The sequence below is a fragment of the Quercus suber genome, unplaced genomic scaffold, assembly GCF_002906115.3.
Source record: "Quercus suber isolate HL8 unplaced genomic scaffold, Cork oak 2.0 scaffold_700, whole genome shotgun sequence".
Taxonomy (NCBI): domain Eukaryota; kingdom Viridiplantae; phylum Streptophyta; class Magnoliopsida; order Fagales; family Fagaceae; genus Quercus; species Quercus suber.
In genome coordinates, this window is record NW_027070141.1 from 155,336 (window position 1) to 174,167 (window position 18,832).

Consider the following 18,832-nt stretch of genomic DNA (forward strand, 5'->3'; position numbering starts at 1 on the left):
GGTGGGTGCGGGTGCGGCGGGACTCGGCGATTAAAAAATTATTAAAAATATATTTATTTATATTTTTAATATATTGCTAAGCATACTTTTTCACATTATATAAACATATACCAAATTTAAGAGCAATAGTAGATAATAATTAAAACAAGATGTTCATAAATTCAATACAACCCACAAGATTAAAACTAAAACATTCCATAATATTTGTAAATTAGACTACAACTCACAAGTTCGAAACTAAAACAAAATAAAAGATAATCAACAAGACAATCAACAAGACAATCAAACACCAACATCATCATTCTCAATATCAATAGCTTCACTTCGAGCTTTACTTTGAACTTCACTTTCACTAGTAGTAGCACTAGTGTTAGCATTCCCAATAACCATGGCCTCCAACTTTGGCTCATCAAGTGTAAGGGCTGCATTCTCAAGAATTCCAGCTCCTCCATGTATGTCGCTCGCATTCCAAGAGTCTCCTGCAATATCCCACATCTTTGTTGCTGTATGGACGTACTCCTCATTGCGCCTTGACAAGAGTCGAAGATTAAAATGCACATATACCAAATCCTCAGCATGTGCAGGAGTCATTTTGTTTCTTTTTAAGGAATGAATGAATTTGTATGTGCTCCAATTTCTCTCAGCGCATGAGGATGAACAAGGTTGTCCAAGAAGTTTAAGGGCAAGGGTTTGAAGAGTTGGAAATGCGGAGCCATGATATTGCCACCAAACCAAAGGTTGTAAGGCCCACCTATTTGTCAAGGCATCTGGTGAAGGAAACCTCCCTCCTGAAAATGTAGCAAACTCAAGCTTCACCACCAGCTTTAATTCACTCTCATCTTGAAAGTATCGATCCAAACACTTGCTCCTTTCCATAGAAATTTCATGATCCCGATGTGGAGGGATGCATTTTGGATTCCCCGAAAGCCATTCAATGGAGTAATACCTAGTTAAAGATTAAAAAACAAATATAGATGAAACGCGTGTTTTACTAAAAGGGTGAACTAAGGAAAATAGAAAATAAATGTACTTACTTAGGATTTAAGGAATGAGCCAAGCAATGTATTGGTGTACAATTTTTGGTCCATCGATCAATGAGTATATCATACACCACAGCCCAAAATAAGCTATACTGATCATCTTCCAAGTCTTCGTGCCGATATATTATTGCCTTCACCTTCTCTATCATTGAATCCCACATCTCATATACAAGATGAAGACAAGGCTTATCTGTGTCGGCTATTCGTAGCATATCATAAATGGGCCCTGTGAATTCAAGAATATAATCAACCTTATCCCACCAAAGATCACTTAGAATCATATCTTTCACCTTTTGAGCTTTTCCAACATCATCCTCTCTATAAGAAGCCCATTGGTCACTAATAGCCATAGCTTGAAGGCATCTTTTTATCAACTTCAATCTTTTTAGCATTACAACAACCGAAGCAAATCTAGTATCAGCAACTTGGAGCAATTTTAATGGAAAAAATTCATTAAACATTGCCAACCTCATTGAATGGTTCATGATAAAAACACGTATGAAAGATGCATCATCACCAATACGTGTAATCCAATTACATTCCTCATAAGTAACTTCATTCTTTTCAGTGTTTTTTGCTGCACAAATATTCTTCAAGGCTAAATTGAGAGTATGGACAACACAAGGTGTCCAAAATATTTTAGGATACTCACCTTCAATAAGAGCTCCAGCAGATTTCATCACACTAGCATTATCAGTAATGACTTGGACAACTTTTTTATGTCCAATCTCTTTTATAGCATCCTTCAACACCCCAGCAATATAATGTTTGTCTTTGAACTCACCTGTCCCATCAACTGCCTTTATAAACACTAGACCCCCATCTGATACAACCATAATATTAATAAGAGGCCTCCTTTGTGGATCTGACCATCCATCAGAAACTATACTTACACCATTTTCAAGCCAAGAGTCCTTAATTGGTTTCAAAAGCCTTTCAATATGAGCTCTTTCTTTTTGCAAAAGTGTTGTTCTCAAGGCATTGTATCCAGGAGGAAGATAACCTGGAATGTTATGGGTAGCAGCATATGCATAGGAACTACGATAATATGGGTTCCTTGCAAAGTTAAACGGAAGCCCACCGGTGTAAAACATCCTAGCAATTCTACTATCCAAATCATGTCCAGCACTATTCTGGAATGCTCTCTCCAAAGGAGAATCCACATTCCTCCTCTTACTATCAACCGGATTTGTACTATCACTCCCTTCTTGTCTTCGAAATGGAGAAATAGGAGTAAGCCCACGGCCTGGGGGAGGTGGGGGTAAGGGAATTTCACTTCTCCGTTCTCTCTCTCTCTCTTATCATTCTCAACTTGATCATGCATTCGCTGCATTTCCTGCCTATGGCTCTTCGCCTTAGAGCATGCTCTAATACCTTTGCCAGAAATTGCTAATAAATGAGCCTTAACTCTAGAATAGGATCCCATAAAAACTACATCACAATAGTTGCACTTAAAGTATGTGTTTCCACCTGATTTAACAGAAGCACCAGGTGGTTTGTCTACTTTAGTCACATACTGCCAAAGAGGAGATTCATCATTTACTTCTTGATTAGATGAAGGCGAAGTTTCTGTGCTAGTAACTTCGTCCATTGCAAATTCAATAGATTCAATTTAACCTACAAATAATAACTATTAACTAAATAAATTAATAATAAATCAAACACAATTTCACAAATTCACAAATCCACAAATCACAAATTCAAGTCCTTACCCAGTCAGTCAGTCACCCTACAAGCCTAAGATAAAAGTTACAGAAAAATTAAGAAAATGCACTTGTTTTTTACATAATTTATAAGTAGAATAACAAATTAACAATACACACAAATCCCAAAATCATTTCCAAAATACACACAAAATGAGATCTAAACAATCATCAGCACACCTATCATTATTTACTAACAAGTGCAACAAGTCACTGCTAAAATTTCATAATAAGTAGAATAGCAAACTAAGATTCACAATCAAACACAACAGAGAGGGACGAACAAGCACACAAACACAAAGAGAGGGACGAAATCGGGTTAAAAAACAAGCACACAAACACAACAAACACAGCACAGAGAAGAGAGAAATAGAGACTAAAAGGGAAGTAAAGAAAAGAGAGAGCACACCTGAAGGAAGAACACGGCAGAGAGGGAAAGGCCAGAGGCGGAGCCGCGCGGAGAGCACAGAGAGAAAGAGAGATGTGGGACGGACTGAATGGGTTTTGGGCAAGTGAGCGTTTGATGTATTTTTAGGTTAGGTCAAACGGTGCGTTTTGCACCTTTTTTTTTTTTTTTTTTTTTTTAAATTTCGGCCGGAACCGGAAATTTCGGATTCGGCCGAATCGGCCGATACGGCCCGAGTCGGCCTGGTTCGCGCTGCGTCGGCGTGAGTCGGCGATGCCACGTGGCAGGACGCGGCCCGACGCGGCACGGACTCGCGGTCAGCGGCGTCCCTGCCGCGTCGCCGCGTCCGGCCGAGTTCGACTCCGATGCGGCTCCTCTGGAGCCGCGTCGGTGCTTCACAGCTCTATTAGCCTTTGAATGGCTAAATATATAAATATAAAATTAATATAAAATATCTCTTTGATATAGTCCACAACCCAGCCTAGTTTTGACCTTGTTGAGCCTTTCTCTTTTGTTCATGTGAATCATAGAAAAAAAAATGTTAATCTTGGCTAAAGGGTCGATGATCAACTTAGCCTTCGAACAACTAAATATATAAATAAAATAATCATATTAATGAAATAAATAATCGAAAATATCTCTTTAATTTTGCTTGCAAGAGCCTTATTAACTTCCACAACACAGCCTTGTCAGGACCTAGCCGAACCTTTCTTATTTGTTCCTATGAATCCTAGAAAAAAAAATGTTAATCTTGGTTAGAGAGTTGATGCTCAACTTACCTGGCTCCTCTATTTGTCTTTGATGGCTAAATTAATAAATAAAATAAATATACTAATAAACTAAATAATATAAAAGATCTCTATGATTTTGTCCACAACCCAGCATAGTCAGGACCTTGTTAAGCCTTTCTTTTCTGTTACCATGAATCATATAAAATAAATGTCAATCTTGCTTAGAGGGTTGATGCTCAACTTAGCCAGCTCCTGTATTAGCCTTTGAACGGCTAAATATATAAATAAAAGAAAATATTATGAATAAAATAAATAGTAGAAAATATCTCCTTCATTTTGGCCACAACCTAGCCTAGTCAAAACCTCGACGAGCCTTTCCTTTTTGTTCTTATAAATCATAGAAAAAAAATGTTAATCTTGGTTTAAAGGTCGATGCTCAACTTATCCGGTGCCTCTATTTGCCTTTGAAGGACTAAATATATAAATAAAATAAATAATAGAAAATATCTCTTTGATTATGCCCACAACCAAGCCTAGTCAAAACCTTGTTGAGCCTTTCATTTTTGTTCCTATAAATCATAGAAAAAGATATTAATCTTGTTTAGACGTGTTAACATGTATAATATATTGTGGGCTTTAGGCCCAATTAGGTTACTTGTATAACACACATATTTACTTGTACTGCACACATATGCCTCCTATATAAAGGTACCTATATACATTCTTTCATCAGAAAAATACAATACAATTACATTCAGTATCTCTAATATGGTATCAGAGCCACTGCTCTAATTTTCTTGTGTCTTGTAGTCTTGTTTTGTCGGTATTTTCCGCTGCCTCAACTTCTGTGGTCAGTAAACCTTTTCAGTGCCTTCTCCTGACTACTCCCCGCCGTCAGAGGTCCTCAGGGTTGCCACCAGAAGCTGCTCCTCCACCGCCAAAACCACTGCCATCATCGGATCTGTCACCTCCAACCTCCGATTAGGACATAAGACATATCACCGTGTAGCTATTCACTTGATCTACACATCGCCGCCAGAAACATCCACATCTGACCATCCACGCGCCGCCACGCACTGGTCAACGTTTCGGCCAATACATCCATGCGCTCCACACGCCACCAGGGCTGCTCCAATCTTGTTTCCATCGACACCAATAGAATCGTCCTTCCCCGATCTGCATCTTCAGCAAAGAATCACCTTCATTGGCTGGCTCACGCGCTCTCACGCGCCGCCAAGATCTTCGGCGAAGCTGACCCACGCGCCTCACGCGTTACACGCGCCACTGGGACACCTACTGACGACATCTTTGACGTCATCACCACCACGTCAGCCCTAGCTGACGTCACTTGCTTACATCAGCAACACATCATCTACTAACGTCATCACCAGTCAGCCTGCTGACATCACCCGTTGACCGTTGCTAAATGGTTGACTTTGACCAGATTTGACTGTTGACTTTGGGCTAGAGTTGACTTTTTGCAGTCCAGGTTCTCCTTACCCAGTTTTTCGCGTAGATTTCATTTTTGCAGTCCATTTTTGCATATTTTGCTTCTAAATGAAGAATAAGGGCAGGTCTTCTTCTTATTGCAACAATCGTTGCTGCCAATCCATCAAACGTTTTTGCAAATTTTGCAAACGTTTTGGCCACAATATTGAGACTTACTATCATCGCAACAAATCAGCTGTTTCAATTTTTGCTGCTACTGTTGCTAACACTGAGAGTGTCCAACCAATGTCTCCTATCTTTGCACAGTCTAAGTCTTCTGGATCCACTTTCTCCATTTCCAGAGATGACCTTATAAATATCATCGCCAATGTCATTCGTATGGTTAGTAATGCATCTTATTCCTCTTCTCTCTCAGCTTTATCTGGTATGTCTCCTACCTCTTGGCTTATGGATTCTTCCTATTGCAATCACATGATACCTCACTCGTCCTTATTTTCTGATCTTAAACCTGCACCGCACCCTCTTAATATTCGCACAGCAAATAGTTCCACAATGTCTGGTCATAATATAGGTTCAGTTTCAACCTCCAACCTCTCGGTTCCTGGAGTCTTTAATGTTCCTGACCTTTCTTAGAATTTATTTTCTGTGGGACAATTAGCTGAGTTGGGTTATCGCATTACCTTTGATTATTCTGGGTGCATTGTGCAGGATCCTAGGACGAGACAGAAGCTTGGCACTGGTCCCAAAGTTGGGCGTCTGTTTCCCATGGACAACCTTCGTCTTCCACTTGTTGCTCTTGTTTCTGTTGCTGCAGCTGATGCAATTTCTTCCACTCCTTCCCTTGCACTTTGGCATGCTCGACTTAGTCATGCATCTTCCTCTCGGATACAACAATTGGCCTCTAGAGATTTGTTAGGTTCAGTGTCTACAGAAAGTTTTGATTGTATTTCATGTCAGTTAGGAAAACAACCAGCTTTGCCTTTCAATACTAGTGAATCAATATCCACTGATATCTTTGACCTTATTCATTCTGATGTTTGGGGGCCGTCCTCTGTCTCTAGTATTGATGGGTCTAGATATTTTGTTGTATTTGTTGATGATTACTCTCGCTATAGCTGGATTTTTAATATGAAACATCGTTCTGAATTATTGGGAGTATATTCTAATTTTGCAAAAATGGTTGAAACTTAGTTTTCCAGATGCATCAAAATTTTTCAATCTGATAATGCTCTTGAATATACGCAATATGCTTTCCAAGCTATTTTGCATTCCTATGGCACTGTTCATCAACTAACTTGTCCAGGTACCTCTCAGCAAAATGGTAGAGCTGAACGAAAACTTCGTCATATTCTTGACACTGTTCGTGCTCTCCTTCTCTCTACCAAAGTTCCTGCTCCTTTTTGGGGTGAAGCTGCTCTTCATGCTGTTCATACTATTAATCGTATTCCGAGTCTTGTTATCCAAATCAAACTCCATATGAGTGCCTTTTTGGGTCACCTCCAAACTATCACTAGCTTCACTCCTTCGGGTCTGCTTGTTTCGTTCTTCTTCAGCCACATGAACATAACAAACTTGAGCCTCAGTCAAGGCTTTGTTGTTTTCTTGGCTATGGCAAAACTCAAAAGGGGTATAGGTGTTATGATCCTGTCTCTCATCGTCTTCGTGTCTCCCGCAATGTTGTCTTTTGGGAACATCGCCTTTTTGTCGAGCTCTCTCATTTCAGTGCTTCCCTATCTTTCTCTTCTGTCTTAGATCTTTTTCCAGATGAGGCACATACTCCTTTTGTAGCTGCTCCTGATCCTCCTATAGTTGCTTCTGATTCTGTTGCTGTAGACTTCTCTGTCCAACCACCAGATATCACTGATCCTTTTCCTAGTTCACCCTTTAATGAACAGGTGGAAGATGAACAAGTTGAAGACGAGCTACCCAACCCCAATTCTGAGCTTGGGTCTCCTGCTCCTGCTTCACCTGAAGATCTTGCACAAGACATTCCACCTTATCACTCAACTCGGGTAAGATCTATTCCTACACATTTACTTGACTATCATTGTTACATTGCCCTTGCTACACTACACGAGCCTCACACCTATTGTGAGGCTTCCACTGACCCTTTATGTCAGATTACAATGAAAGAGCAACTTGATGCATTATCTAAAAACCATACTTGGGATTTGGTGACACTTCCTCCTGGGAAATCTGTGGTTGGTTGTAAGTGGATCTACAAGATTAAGACTCGCTTTGATGGGTCCATTGAGCGCTACAAAGCTCGTCTTGTTGCAAAAGATTTTACATAAGAGTATGGGATTGATTATGAAGAGACCTTTACTCCGGTTGCTCGTATCTCATCTGTTCGTGCCCTCTTAGCTGTTGCTGCTGCCAGTAAATGGGACCTTTTTCAGATGGATGTCAAAAATGCATTCCTTAATGGGGATTTAAGTAAAGAAGTGTATATGCAACCTCCTCCTGGTCTCTCTGTTGACTCAAACAAGGTTTGTCATTTTCGACGTGTACTTTCTGGCCTTAAACAAGCTCCACGAGCTTGGTTTGCCAAATTCAGCTCTACCATCTCTCGTTTGGGTTACATGACCAGTCATTATAATTTTGCCTTATTTCTTCGTCGCACTGACAAAGGCACTATTTTACTTCTCCTATATGTGGATGATATGATCATAACTGGTGATGACCTCAGTGGCATTCAAGAACTCAAGGCTTTTCTCAGTCAGCAATTTGAGATGAAAGATCTTGGACATCTCAGCTACTTCTTGGGTCTTGAAATCATTCATTCTACAGATGGACTTTATATTACTCAAGCCAAGTATGCCTCTGAACTCTTATCTCGAGCTGGACTCATTGATAGCAAGACTGTTGACACTCCAGTTGAGCTTAATGCGCATCTGACTCCCTCAGGGGGGAAACCATTGTCTAATCCCTCTCTTTATAGACGCTTGTTTGGCTACTTAGTTTATCTTACTGTCACTTGTCCAGACATTTCTTATGCTGTACACCAGGTGAGCCAGTATCTATCTGTACCACGATCGACTCATTATGCTGTTGTTCTACGCATTCTTCAATACCTAAAGGGCACTTTCTTCCATGGTATTTTCTACTCTGCTCAGTCTCCTCTTATTCTCTGTGCATTTTCTGATGCTGATTGGGTAGAAGATCCTACTGATCGCAGGTCCACTACTGGTTATTGCTTTCTTCTTGGTTCTTCTCTGATTTCTTGGCGAAGTAAGAAACAAACTCATGTGGCCCGCTCTAGTACTGAAGCAGAATATCGTGCCTTTGCTGATACCACATTTGAGCTCCTTTGGCTACGATGGCTTCTCAAAGACTTAGGTATATCTACATCCTCTGCTACTCCTCTTTATTGTGACAACCAGAGTGCTATTCATATTGCTCACAATGATGTCTTCCATGAACGGACTAAACACATCGAGATCGATTGTCATTTTATTCGATTTCATCTTGTCCATGGTGCTCTTAAGCTGATCTCAGTCTCCTCTGAAGATCAACTTGTAGATATCTTCACCAAGTCACATCCTAAGGGACGCCTTTGTACTTTGGTTGACAACCTCAAGCTGGTCTCACATCCACCTTGAGTTTGAGGGGGGCTGTTAACGTGTATAATATATTGTGGGCTTTAGGCCCAGTTAGGTTACTTGTATAGCACACATATTTACTTGTACTGCACACATATGCCTCCTATATAAAGGCACCTATGTACATTCTTTCATCAGAAAAATACAATACAATTACATTCAGTATTTCTAACAAGACGGTCAATGCTCAACTTACTTGACACCTCTGTTAGCCCTTGAAAGGCTAAATATATTAATAGAATAAATAATAGAAAAATAGTTTTTGATTTTGTCCACAACTCAACCTAGTTAGGACCTTGCCAAGCCTTTCTATTTTGTTCCTGTCAATCATAGAAAAAAAAAATGTTAATCTTGGTTAGAGGATCAATGAGCAACTTACCTAACTCCTCTACAAGCCTTTAAATAGCAAAATATATAAATAAAATAAATAATAGAAAATATTTTTTTTTTTAATTTTGTCTGCAAGTTCCTATTTTACTCATCCTCTATTAGCCACTGAATGGCAAAATATATAAATAAAATAAATAATAGAAAATATCTTTTAATTTTGTTTGCAAGAGCTTGTTTAACTTCCACAATCCAGCCTAGTCAAGACTTCGTTGAACCTTTCTTTGTTGTTTCTATGATTCATAGAAAAAAAATGTTAATCTTGGTTAGAGGGTCAACGATCAACTTACATGGCTCCTTGATTAGCCTTTGAGGGGCTTAATAAATAAATAAAATAAATCTATTAATAAAATAAATAATAGAAATGGTGTCTTTGATTTTATCCACAATTGTGCCTAGTCAGGACCTCATTAAGCATTTCTTTTTTGTTCCTATGAATCATAGAACGTTATTCTTAGTTAGAGGGTCGATGCTTAACTTACCTGGCTCCTCTATTAGCGTTTAAACAACTAAATATATAAATAAAATAAATAATAGAAAAGATCTTTTTGATTTTGTCCACAACCTAGTCAATTCATGACCTCACCGAGCCTTTCTTTTTGTTCCTATGAATCATAGAAAAAAAATATTGATCTTGGTTAGAGGATCGATGCTCAACTTAACCAGCTCCTATATTAGCCTTTGAACGAAAAAATATATAAATAAAATAAAATATTAATAAAATAATTAATAGAAAAGATCTCTTTATTTTGTCCACAACCTAGCCAAGTCAAGACCTTCTCGAACTTTTCTTTTTAATTCCTATGATTCATAGGAAAAAAAAAGTTAATCTTGATTAGAGGGTCGATACTTAACTTACCTAGCTCCTTCTATTTGCCTTTGAATGGCTAAATATATAAATAATATAAAAATATGAATAAAACAAATAATAGAAAATATCTCTTTGTTTTTGGTTACAACCCAGCCAAGCCAAAACCTCGCCAAGCCTTTCATTTTTGTTCATATAGATCATATAATTTTTTTTTTAATCTTATTTAGTGGGTTGATGCTCAACTTACCTGGCACCTCTATTAGCCTTTAAAGGATTAAATATATAAATAAAATAAATAATAGAAAAGATGTTTTTGATTTTGTCCACAACTCAGCCTAGTTAAGACCTCGCCGAGCCTTTCTATTTTGCTCCTGTTAATCATAGGAAAAATGTTAATCTTGGCTAGAGGGTTGATGAGCAACTTACCCAACTCCTCTATTAGCCTTTGAACGGTTAAATATATAAATAAAATAAATAATAGAAAAGATCTTTATAATTTTGTCTATAGGTGCTTGTTTTACTTCCACAACCCAACCTAGTCAGGACCTTGCGAGATTTTCTTTGTTGTTCCTATGATTCATAGAAACAAAAATGTTAATCTTAGTTAGAAGGTCAATGCTCAACTTACACAACTCCTCAATTAGTCTTTGAGGGGCTAAATAAATAAATAATAGAAATGGTGTCTTTGATTTTGTCTACAATCAAGCCTAGTTAGGACCTCGCCAAACCTTTCTTTTTGTTCTTGTGACTCATAGGAAAAATGTTACTCTTGGTTAGATGGTTGATGCTCAACTTACCTGACTCCTCTATTAGCCTTTGAATGACTAATATAAATAAAAAAATAATAGAAAAGATCTCTTTGATTTTGTCAACAACCCACCCTAGTCAAAACCTCGTCGAGCTTTTCTTTTTTGTTCCTGTGAATCATAGAAAAAAAAAAGTTAATCTTGGTTGGAGGACCGATACTCAACTTAATTGACTCCTTTATTAGCATTTGAACGAAAAAATATATAATTAAAATAAATATATAAATAAAATAATTAATAGAAAATATCTCTTTAATTTTGTTTGCAAGAGCTTGTTTTTCTTCCATAACCCAGCCTAGTCAAGACCTCACTGAGCCTTTCTTTGTTGTTCCTATGATTCATAAAAAAAAAAATGTTAATTTTGGTTAGAGGGTCATGCTCAACTTACACGATTCATTGATTAGCTTTTGAGGGGCTATATAAATAAATAAATAAATCTATTAATAAAATAAATAATAGAAGGTTGATGTTATTGTGAATGATAGAGGTTGTCGTGCCTTTCTTTTTGTTCCTGTAAATCATAAATAAATAAAAAATGTTACTCTTGGTTAGAGGGTTGATGCTTAACTTACCTAACTCCTCTATTAGCTTTTGAATGGCTAAATATATAAATAAAATAAAAATAGAAAAGATCTCTTTAATTTTGTCCACAACCCAACCTAGCTAGGACCTTACTGAGCCTTTCTTTTTTGTTTTTGTGAATCATTGAAAAAAAAAAATAATCTTGGCTAGATGGTCTATAATCAACTTACCCGACTCCTCTACTGGCTTTCAAACGGCTAAATTTATAAATAAAATAAATATATTTAATAAAATCAATGATAGAAAAACCTCTTTAATTTTGTCTATGAGAACCTTTTTTACTTTAATAATCTAGCCTTGTCAGGACCTCACCGAACCTTTCTTTTTTGTTCATATGAAGCATGGAAAAAAATGTTAATCTTGGTTGGAGGGTCGATGCTCACATTACTTGACTCCTCTTTTTGCCTTTGATGGGCTAAATATATAAATAAAATAAACAATAAAAAAGATTTCTTTGATTTTGTCCACAACCCAACCAAGCCTTTCTTTTTTGTTCCTATGAATTGTAGACAAAAAATGTTAATCTTGGTTAGAGGGTCGATACTCAACTTACCCGACCCCTACCTTTGAACGGCTAATATATAATAAAAAAATAATAATAGAAATATATCTTTGATTTTGACCACAACGCAGCTTAGTCTAGACCTTGCCAAGCCTTTCATTTTGTTCATGTGAATCATAGAAAAAAATGCTAATCTGGCTTAAGGGTCCACGATCAACTTACCTAGCTCCTCTATTAGCCTTTGAATGGCTAATGTAGGACCTTTATGGTAGGGGCTTGCCGGACTTGTATAATTCTAAAAATCCTAATAATTTTAATATTATTACTTATATAAATTATTTATAGAATTAATAAATAAAATGTAAATTTATAAATAGTTATATAATTAATAATAATATAAGAATTAAATAAATAATAAAGTAGACTTTTTTTTCTTTCATCCGCAAGAGGTTTTTTCATTTCCACAACACAACCTAGTTAGTGTAGGGAATAAATAAGAAATTCCCAAACCTGTGAGAAACAAAATAGAGAAAACACAAACTAAAGAAAAATAATCACATGCACAAGACAGTATTTATGTGATTTGGCAATTTGCCTATGTCCACGGAGTTGCAAGAATTTCACTATTATTAAGGAAAAATACAAAGTGCAGCAGTACAGTTTTTCTCTCTCTTAAAAACAACAACAATGAAACCCTAATCACCAAAACAATGGTATCTATATCTTACGCACATGATTCATAATGAGCTACAAAATAGGCCAAAACTTGGGCCTATCGGCCCAAGTTATATAATTAATAATAATATAAGAATTAAATAAATAATAAAGTAGACATTTTTTCTTTCATTCGTAAGAGGTTTTTCCATTTCCACAACGCCGCCTAGTTAGTGTAGGGAATAAATAAGAAATTCCCAAACCTGTGAGAAACAAAAAAGAGAAAACACACACTAAAGAAAAATAATCACACGCACAAGACAATATTTATGTGGTTTGGTAATTTGCCTACATACATGGAGTTACAGGGATTACACTATTATTAGGGAATAATACAAAGTGCTGCAGTACAGTTTTTCTCTCTCTTAAAAACAACAACAATGAAACTCTAATCACCAAAACAATGGTTTCTATATCCTACGCACATGATTCATAATGAGCTACAAAATGGGCCAAAACTTGGGCCTATCGACCCAAGCCTCCGCTCCATGAACCAAGCCTCAGAAATCTCCCATTAAAAACCATGCAACATTATTTCAGGTCAGGTCGTCATTCGAATCAAATATAACTAGGCTCCACAAAGCCCAACAAATCTCCCACTTAGAGACTAGTTCAATCACCAACATCAACTGTAATCCTCCAAAAAGCAATCCCTCATCCCTACAACTTATCCTCTTGTCCTCAAGCTAGAAGACCAACTAAAACTGCACACAGCTTCAGCTTCTCTATAGTGACACCCTTAGTCAACATATTTGCCGAGTTCTTAGATCCACAAATTTTATCAAGTACTACCAACTTATCTTCAACAAGGTAATGGATAAAGTGGTATTTTGTCTGTATATGCTTTGACTTTGAATGAAAAGCCAAATTTTTAGCAAGAAAAATTGCACTATGACTGTCACTATGTAGAATGCTCATCTCTTGCTTCTTACCCAATTCATCTAAGAAGCCATCTTCTTTCCAACTTTAGTTGATGCAACATACTCAGCTTCTGTAGTAGACCAAGTAACAATCTTTTGTAGATTTGAAGCCCAAGATATAGTTGTACCATGCAGAGTAAATACAAACCCAGTGGTACTCTTTCTATTATCAATATCACCAGCAAAATTAGCATCTACACAACCCTGCAATTTCAAACTTGCACATGTGAAGCAAAGACATGTATCTTATGAACTCCTTAGATATCTCAGAATCCACTTAACTGCCTCCCAATGTTGCTTTCTAGGCCTACTCATGAATCTGCTCACAACTCCCACTACATGTGCAATGTCTGGCCTTGTATACACCATATCATACATCAAACTACCAATAGCTGAGGCATAGGGCACCTTGCTCATATAGTCCATTTCTTCTTCTATTTTCGGTGACTGTTCTTTGCTTAGTTTGAAATTACTACCCAAGAGTGCGTTCACTAGTTTAACTTCATTTATGTTGAACCTGCTGAGAATTTTCTTCACATACTTTGACTGTGAAAGCTTCAATGTACCATTAACCTTATCTCTAATGATTCTCATACCAAGAATTTGCTTTGCAGCTCCCAAGTCCTTCATTGCAAATTGTTTTGACAAGTTCTTTAGCTACAAGTGTACTCTGATTTACCTGTGAATCTAAGTTCTCCTTATCTTCTTCACCTCTTTTCTGGATAGTACTTTCAGTCAATTCATCTAAGTTGACAAACTCAGATTTCTTTTGATCTATCTCTATAAAATCTGGCACTACAGTTAACCTGTCCTTGTACATAACTTGTTCATTAAATATCACATTTCTATTTCTAATGATTTTTTTGTTTTGTTCATCCCAAAACCAATAGCCAAATTTCTCATCACCATAGCCAAAGAAAAAAAAATACTTTAGACTTTGCATCAAGTTTACTATGAGCAACAGAATCAATATGAACATAAGAAACACAACCAAAAACTTTTAAATGGGAAAACTTTACCTCTTTACTACTCTAAACCTCTTCAGAAAGTCTGAACTCCATGGGAACTGATGGTCCTCAGTTTATTAGGTAAGTTACAGTACTAACAGCATCAACTTAGAAAGTTTTTGGTAATCCAGCATATAACCTCATACTCCTAGCACGCTTATTGAAAGTTCTGTTCATGCGCTCAGCTACACCATTCTATTGTGGTGTCCCACGAATAGTCTTCTCCATCTTGATTCCATGTGCAACACAAAACTCACTGAACCCTTGATCTATATACTCTTCTCTATTGTTTGACCTCAAACATTTTATTTTCAGACCTCTTTTTGTCTTAACCATAGCCTTCCACTTCTTAAAACTCATACCTTTTTGTTTGAGTCATCAATGAAAGTGATGTAATACCTTGAACCTCCAAGGAATGCAACCGAAGAAATCCCTCACAAATTAGTGTGTACTAACTCCAATTTTTCATCCTTTGGTGTCTTGCCAATTTTTAAAAAGCTCACATTTTTCTACTTTCCTAAGATGCAGCTTTCACATATGTCAAAATCAACGAACTTCAATTCTGCTAGTTTCCCTTTTGACAGCAACATCTTTATCCCTTTCTCACTCATAAGTACTTGCTTCAGCAACTACAATTGTGTCTTTTGGACTTGAGGTCATATATAGAGTACCAGTCTTCTTTCCACGGGCCAATACTCTGATTCCATTTGTAACCTTTCAAGTACCACCAACAAACAATATTGTATGCCTTCATCATTGTTGATGGTCATTTTGGAAGACAAATGAGAAAGGAACCCAAAGACATGGGCAGGAAAGGAGTTGGTAAACAGATAAAAAAAACCATTAAGCCCAAGCAGCAGGAATAATTCATCACAGGTCCATAAAATAAACAAATGGGTCTTGAGGAAACAAATGAGCTCAAAGGAGCCTAGAAAGAGAGAAATAGCAAATAGCAAACCCATGGGCTGTATATGACGTAAAAAAGTGAGAATGGGTCATGGCAGGCCCAAGGCAATACAAGCAAAGAAAGTAAGGGGTTGATGGCAAGCCCACGAACTCCAAGGATGAGGATAAGGTAATTGGGCTAGAGAAGCCCAATGAAGTTAGTGAAAGCCTATGGTAACACAAAGTTAGGAAAAAGGCCGAGGAAGCCTAAGAAAGGCAAGTGGGCCAAGGATGCCCAAGGGAAAACAAAAGGGACATAGAAGCCCATGAGTGAGGAAACCCATGGCCATGCTAAGCCACCAGGGAAAGAATAAACGGCAGGCCTCAAGAGGTCCAGTAAGATTGAGTCATTACAAGAGGAATAACAGAGTGATATGGTAGGACATTATGACAATCATGGAATATGCTGAAAGAAATATAAAGCCCAGTATCAAATAAAGCCTAGCCCCTAAAGGGAGCAGGAAATCATAAAGCAATCCACATAAAAGGTCAAGGAAAGGCGGCAGACTATGCAGGCAAACCTCCAGACCACGACGAACGCATGAGCAGTAGGCAAATTTTGGACATACATGAAAGGAAGGCACGTGCAAGGCCCATGCACCACCAGCCTGTACCCAGCCAATATGGGACATGGTAGGGTTATGGGTCAAAGGTAAGAGAGCATGGTTTAGCGGTGAGGAGAGGGAAAAACCTATTTAGCGGTTCCTGCTCAAGCTCTTTTGGGGGGTATGTCCTGCTCAGATGACATACCACCCAAAAGAAGCAAGGTTGAGTTGGAACCACTAGGTGCATGCCATGAGGGATAGAGAGAGAGCACCCACACCGTGGCAGGAAAGGGTGCCATGGCAGACTAATAAATAAAATAACTTTCCTTTGTTTGGAAATGGGGAATGGCACACATACGGACCGGTGGTGGTCAGCAAGTACACCCTGACCAGACAAAGATGGTTAAGGGCTAAAATAGTAAAATCTGGTCACGGTAAGCACTATAAAAGGAGACCCTTGCCGTGCCCAGAAAAGGAGGATGGAAGAATCACAGTGAGAATCGTCTCTGAGGAATCACGAAATAGAAAACAAGTGTAAAAGAAAAGAAAGAAGAAAGGAAAAAACAAAGAGTTAGATTGGCAAGCATGCACCAATAGGTTGATTCCCTCTCTCTCTCTCAAAATCCTGCTCTCTGCCAAAAGCAAAAGGGGTTTTCCTCTAGACACCAACCATTCAAATCTGTTTCCCTCAAAGTAATTAACTTCCATGGCAGAATTTTCCCTGGGAGGTTAATTGCGTTGAGAAGAAGCATTCTTCCCTCTCTGGTCTTGGTCCTGCGGACTGAATTTGCTTTAATTTCATTCACCTCTAGATTAACCCATGTGCTGACCACTTATTAACTTGCTTTCTTTATAAAAGTAATTATCATCAAGTTGTCCAATAAAAAGGCCCAATATAACAAAAAGGCCCGCTACAATCATCAAGTTGTCTAACAAAAATCAGATTCCTCCTCAGGTTAAGAATATATTGAACCTTCTCCAATAACCAAACAGACTCATTGGGCAACAATATCTAGACGACTCCCATACCCACAACATCCAAGGCTGTACCATCAGCCAAATACACCTTACCAAAATCACCTGCAACATAGTTCTGTATGATTTCTAGGTGTGGAGTGGTATGAAACGAAGCTCTTAAGTCTAAAACCCAATCATCAAGTGGACAGTCTACTACAAGAAGAAATGCATCTTGTACCTCTTCTGTTACAGCATTAGCAGAATCATCTTCATTCTTCTTCTAAGAACTTTTGCATTGCCTCCTAAAGTGACCCATTTTCACACAGTTCCAACATTGTACTTGTTGGCCTGATCCAGATTTACTTCTGTTCTGATTAGAATTTTTGGATTTTGATTTGCCTCGATTTGAATTTCTATCATTACCTCTACCTCTTGTCTCAAGGTTTAGGGCAGAACCAGACCATGAGGTTTCACATGCATCTCTTCTGCAAATCTCCTAAGCTAAAATTAAATCTCGTATATCATTGTACTTGAACTTTTCATTTCCTATAGAATTGCTTACTGCCATTCTCATTGCCTTCCAACTGTTTGGCAAAGAAGCCAAAATGATCAGTGCATAGATCACATCATTAAAATCAATTTCTACATATGACAATTGATTTGTGATAGTGTTAAATTCGTTCAGATGTTGTGCTACTGATGCATTCTCTGCCATCTTCAAATTGAATAGTTTCTTCATCAAATGTACCTTGTTATTTGCTGACTGCTTTTCATAAATACCAAACAAAGCCTTCGTCAAATCTGCTGTGGTTTTCTCCTTTACAACATTGTGTGCAATAGACCTAGAAAAAGTTAACATGATAACTTCCAGTACCTGTCTGTCAAGAAGGGCCCATTCCTCATCCTTCATAGCTGCAGGTTTTTCCCCTCAAAGCGGCAGATGCAACTTCTTCCTATAAAGGTAATCCTCGATTTGCATCCTCCAAAATCCAAAGTCAGTGCCATCAAACTTTTCTATTCCAGACGCCTTTCCTGCTTCCTCTGCCATTGCTCCTACTCAAACTTAACCCTAAGCTATGATACCAGTTGTAGGGAATAAACACGAAATTCCCAAACCTGTGAGAAACAAAATAGAGAAAACACACGCCAAATAAAAATAATTACATGCACAAGACAGTATTTACGTGGTTCAGTAATTTGCCTATGTCCACGGAGTTGCAGGGATTTCACTATTATCAAGGAAAAATACAAAGTGTGGCAGTACCCTTTTTTTTCTCTCTAAAAAACAACAATGAAACCTTAATCATCAAAATAATGGTTTCTATATCCTCTGCTCCATGGACCAAGCCTCAAAAAATCTCCCATTAAAAATCATGCAACATTATTTTGGGTCAAGTTGTCATTTGGATCAAACACAACTAGGTTCCACAAAACTCAACAGTCGGGACCTCACTACAAATTTTTTTTTTCCTATGATTCATTGAAAAAAGAAATGTTAATCTTGGCTAGAGGATATTGGGTTATTGAACTAGAAAGAACTAGAATTTGACAATTAATTATTGTACTGTAATAGTATTAAATAGCAAAAGAACCACATATGCAACTTACTTAAGCATCAGCCCCCGACGAAACTAGGATATTAGGGGCCCGTTTGGTTTAGAGCTAACTCAGTTTTCATATCTCAGTTTTCAAAACTCATAACTCAAACTCAAAACTCAAAACTCA

The 18,832-nt window shown here is 37.7% G+C and overlaps 1 protein-coding gene across 1 annotated transcript; it reads right to left on the reverse strand.

The window, feature by feature from the left end:
• Window positions 1-282: 282 nt before the first annotated feature.
• Window positions 283-2,631, reverse strand: LOC111991501 (uncharacterized). Its single transcript, XM_065766343.1, has 3 exons — window positions 2,415-2,631; window positions 1,035-2,286; window positions 283-946 (listed from the first exon to the last, which is right to left on the reverse strand). The coding sequence occupies exons 1-3, from the start codon at window positions 2,629-2,631 to the stop codon at window positions 283-285; spliced, it is 2,133 nt and encodes a 710-aa protein (XP_065622415.1).
• Window positions 2,632-18,832: the final 16,201 nt, after the last annotated feature.

Excerpts from the sequence above, each read along its gene's own strand:
- LOC111991501 (XM_065766343.1), bottom strand. The coding sequence starts at position 2,631 with ATGGACGAAGTTACTAGCACAGAAACTTCGCCTTCATCTAATCAAGAA. Across the intron at positions 2,287-2,414 it reads ATTAGCAATTTCTGGCAAAG|GCCGTGGGCTTACTCCTATT; the intron begins GTATTAGAGCAT and ends CACCTCCCCCAG. Across the intron at positions 947-1,034 it reads GCTCATTCCTTAAATCCTAA|GTATTACTCCATTGAATGGC; the intron begins GTAAGTACATTT and ends ATCTTTAACTAG.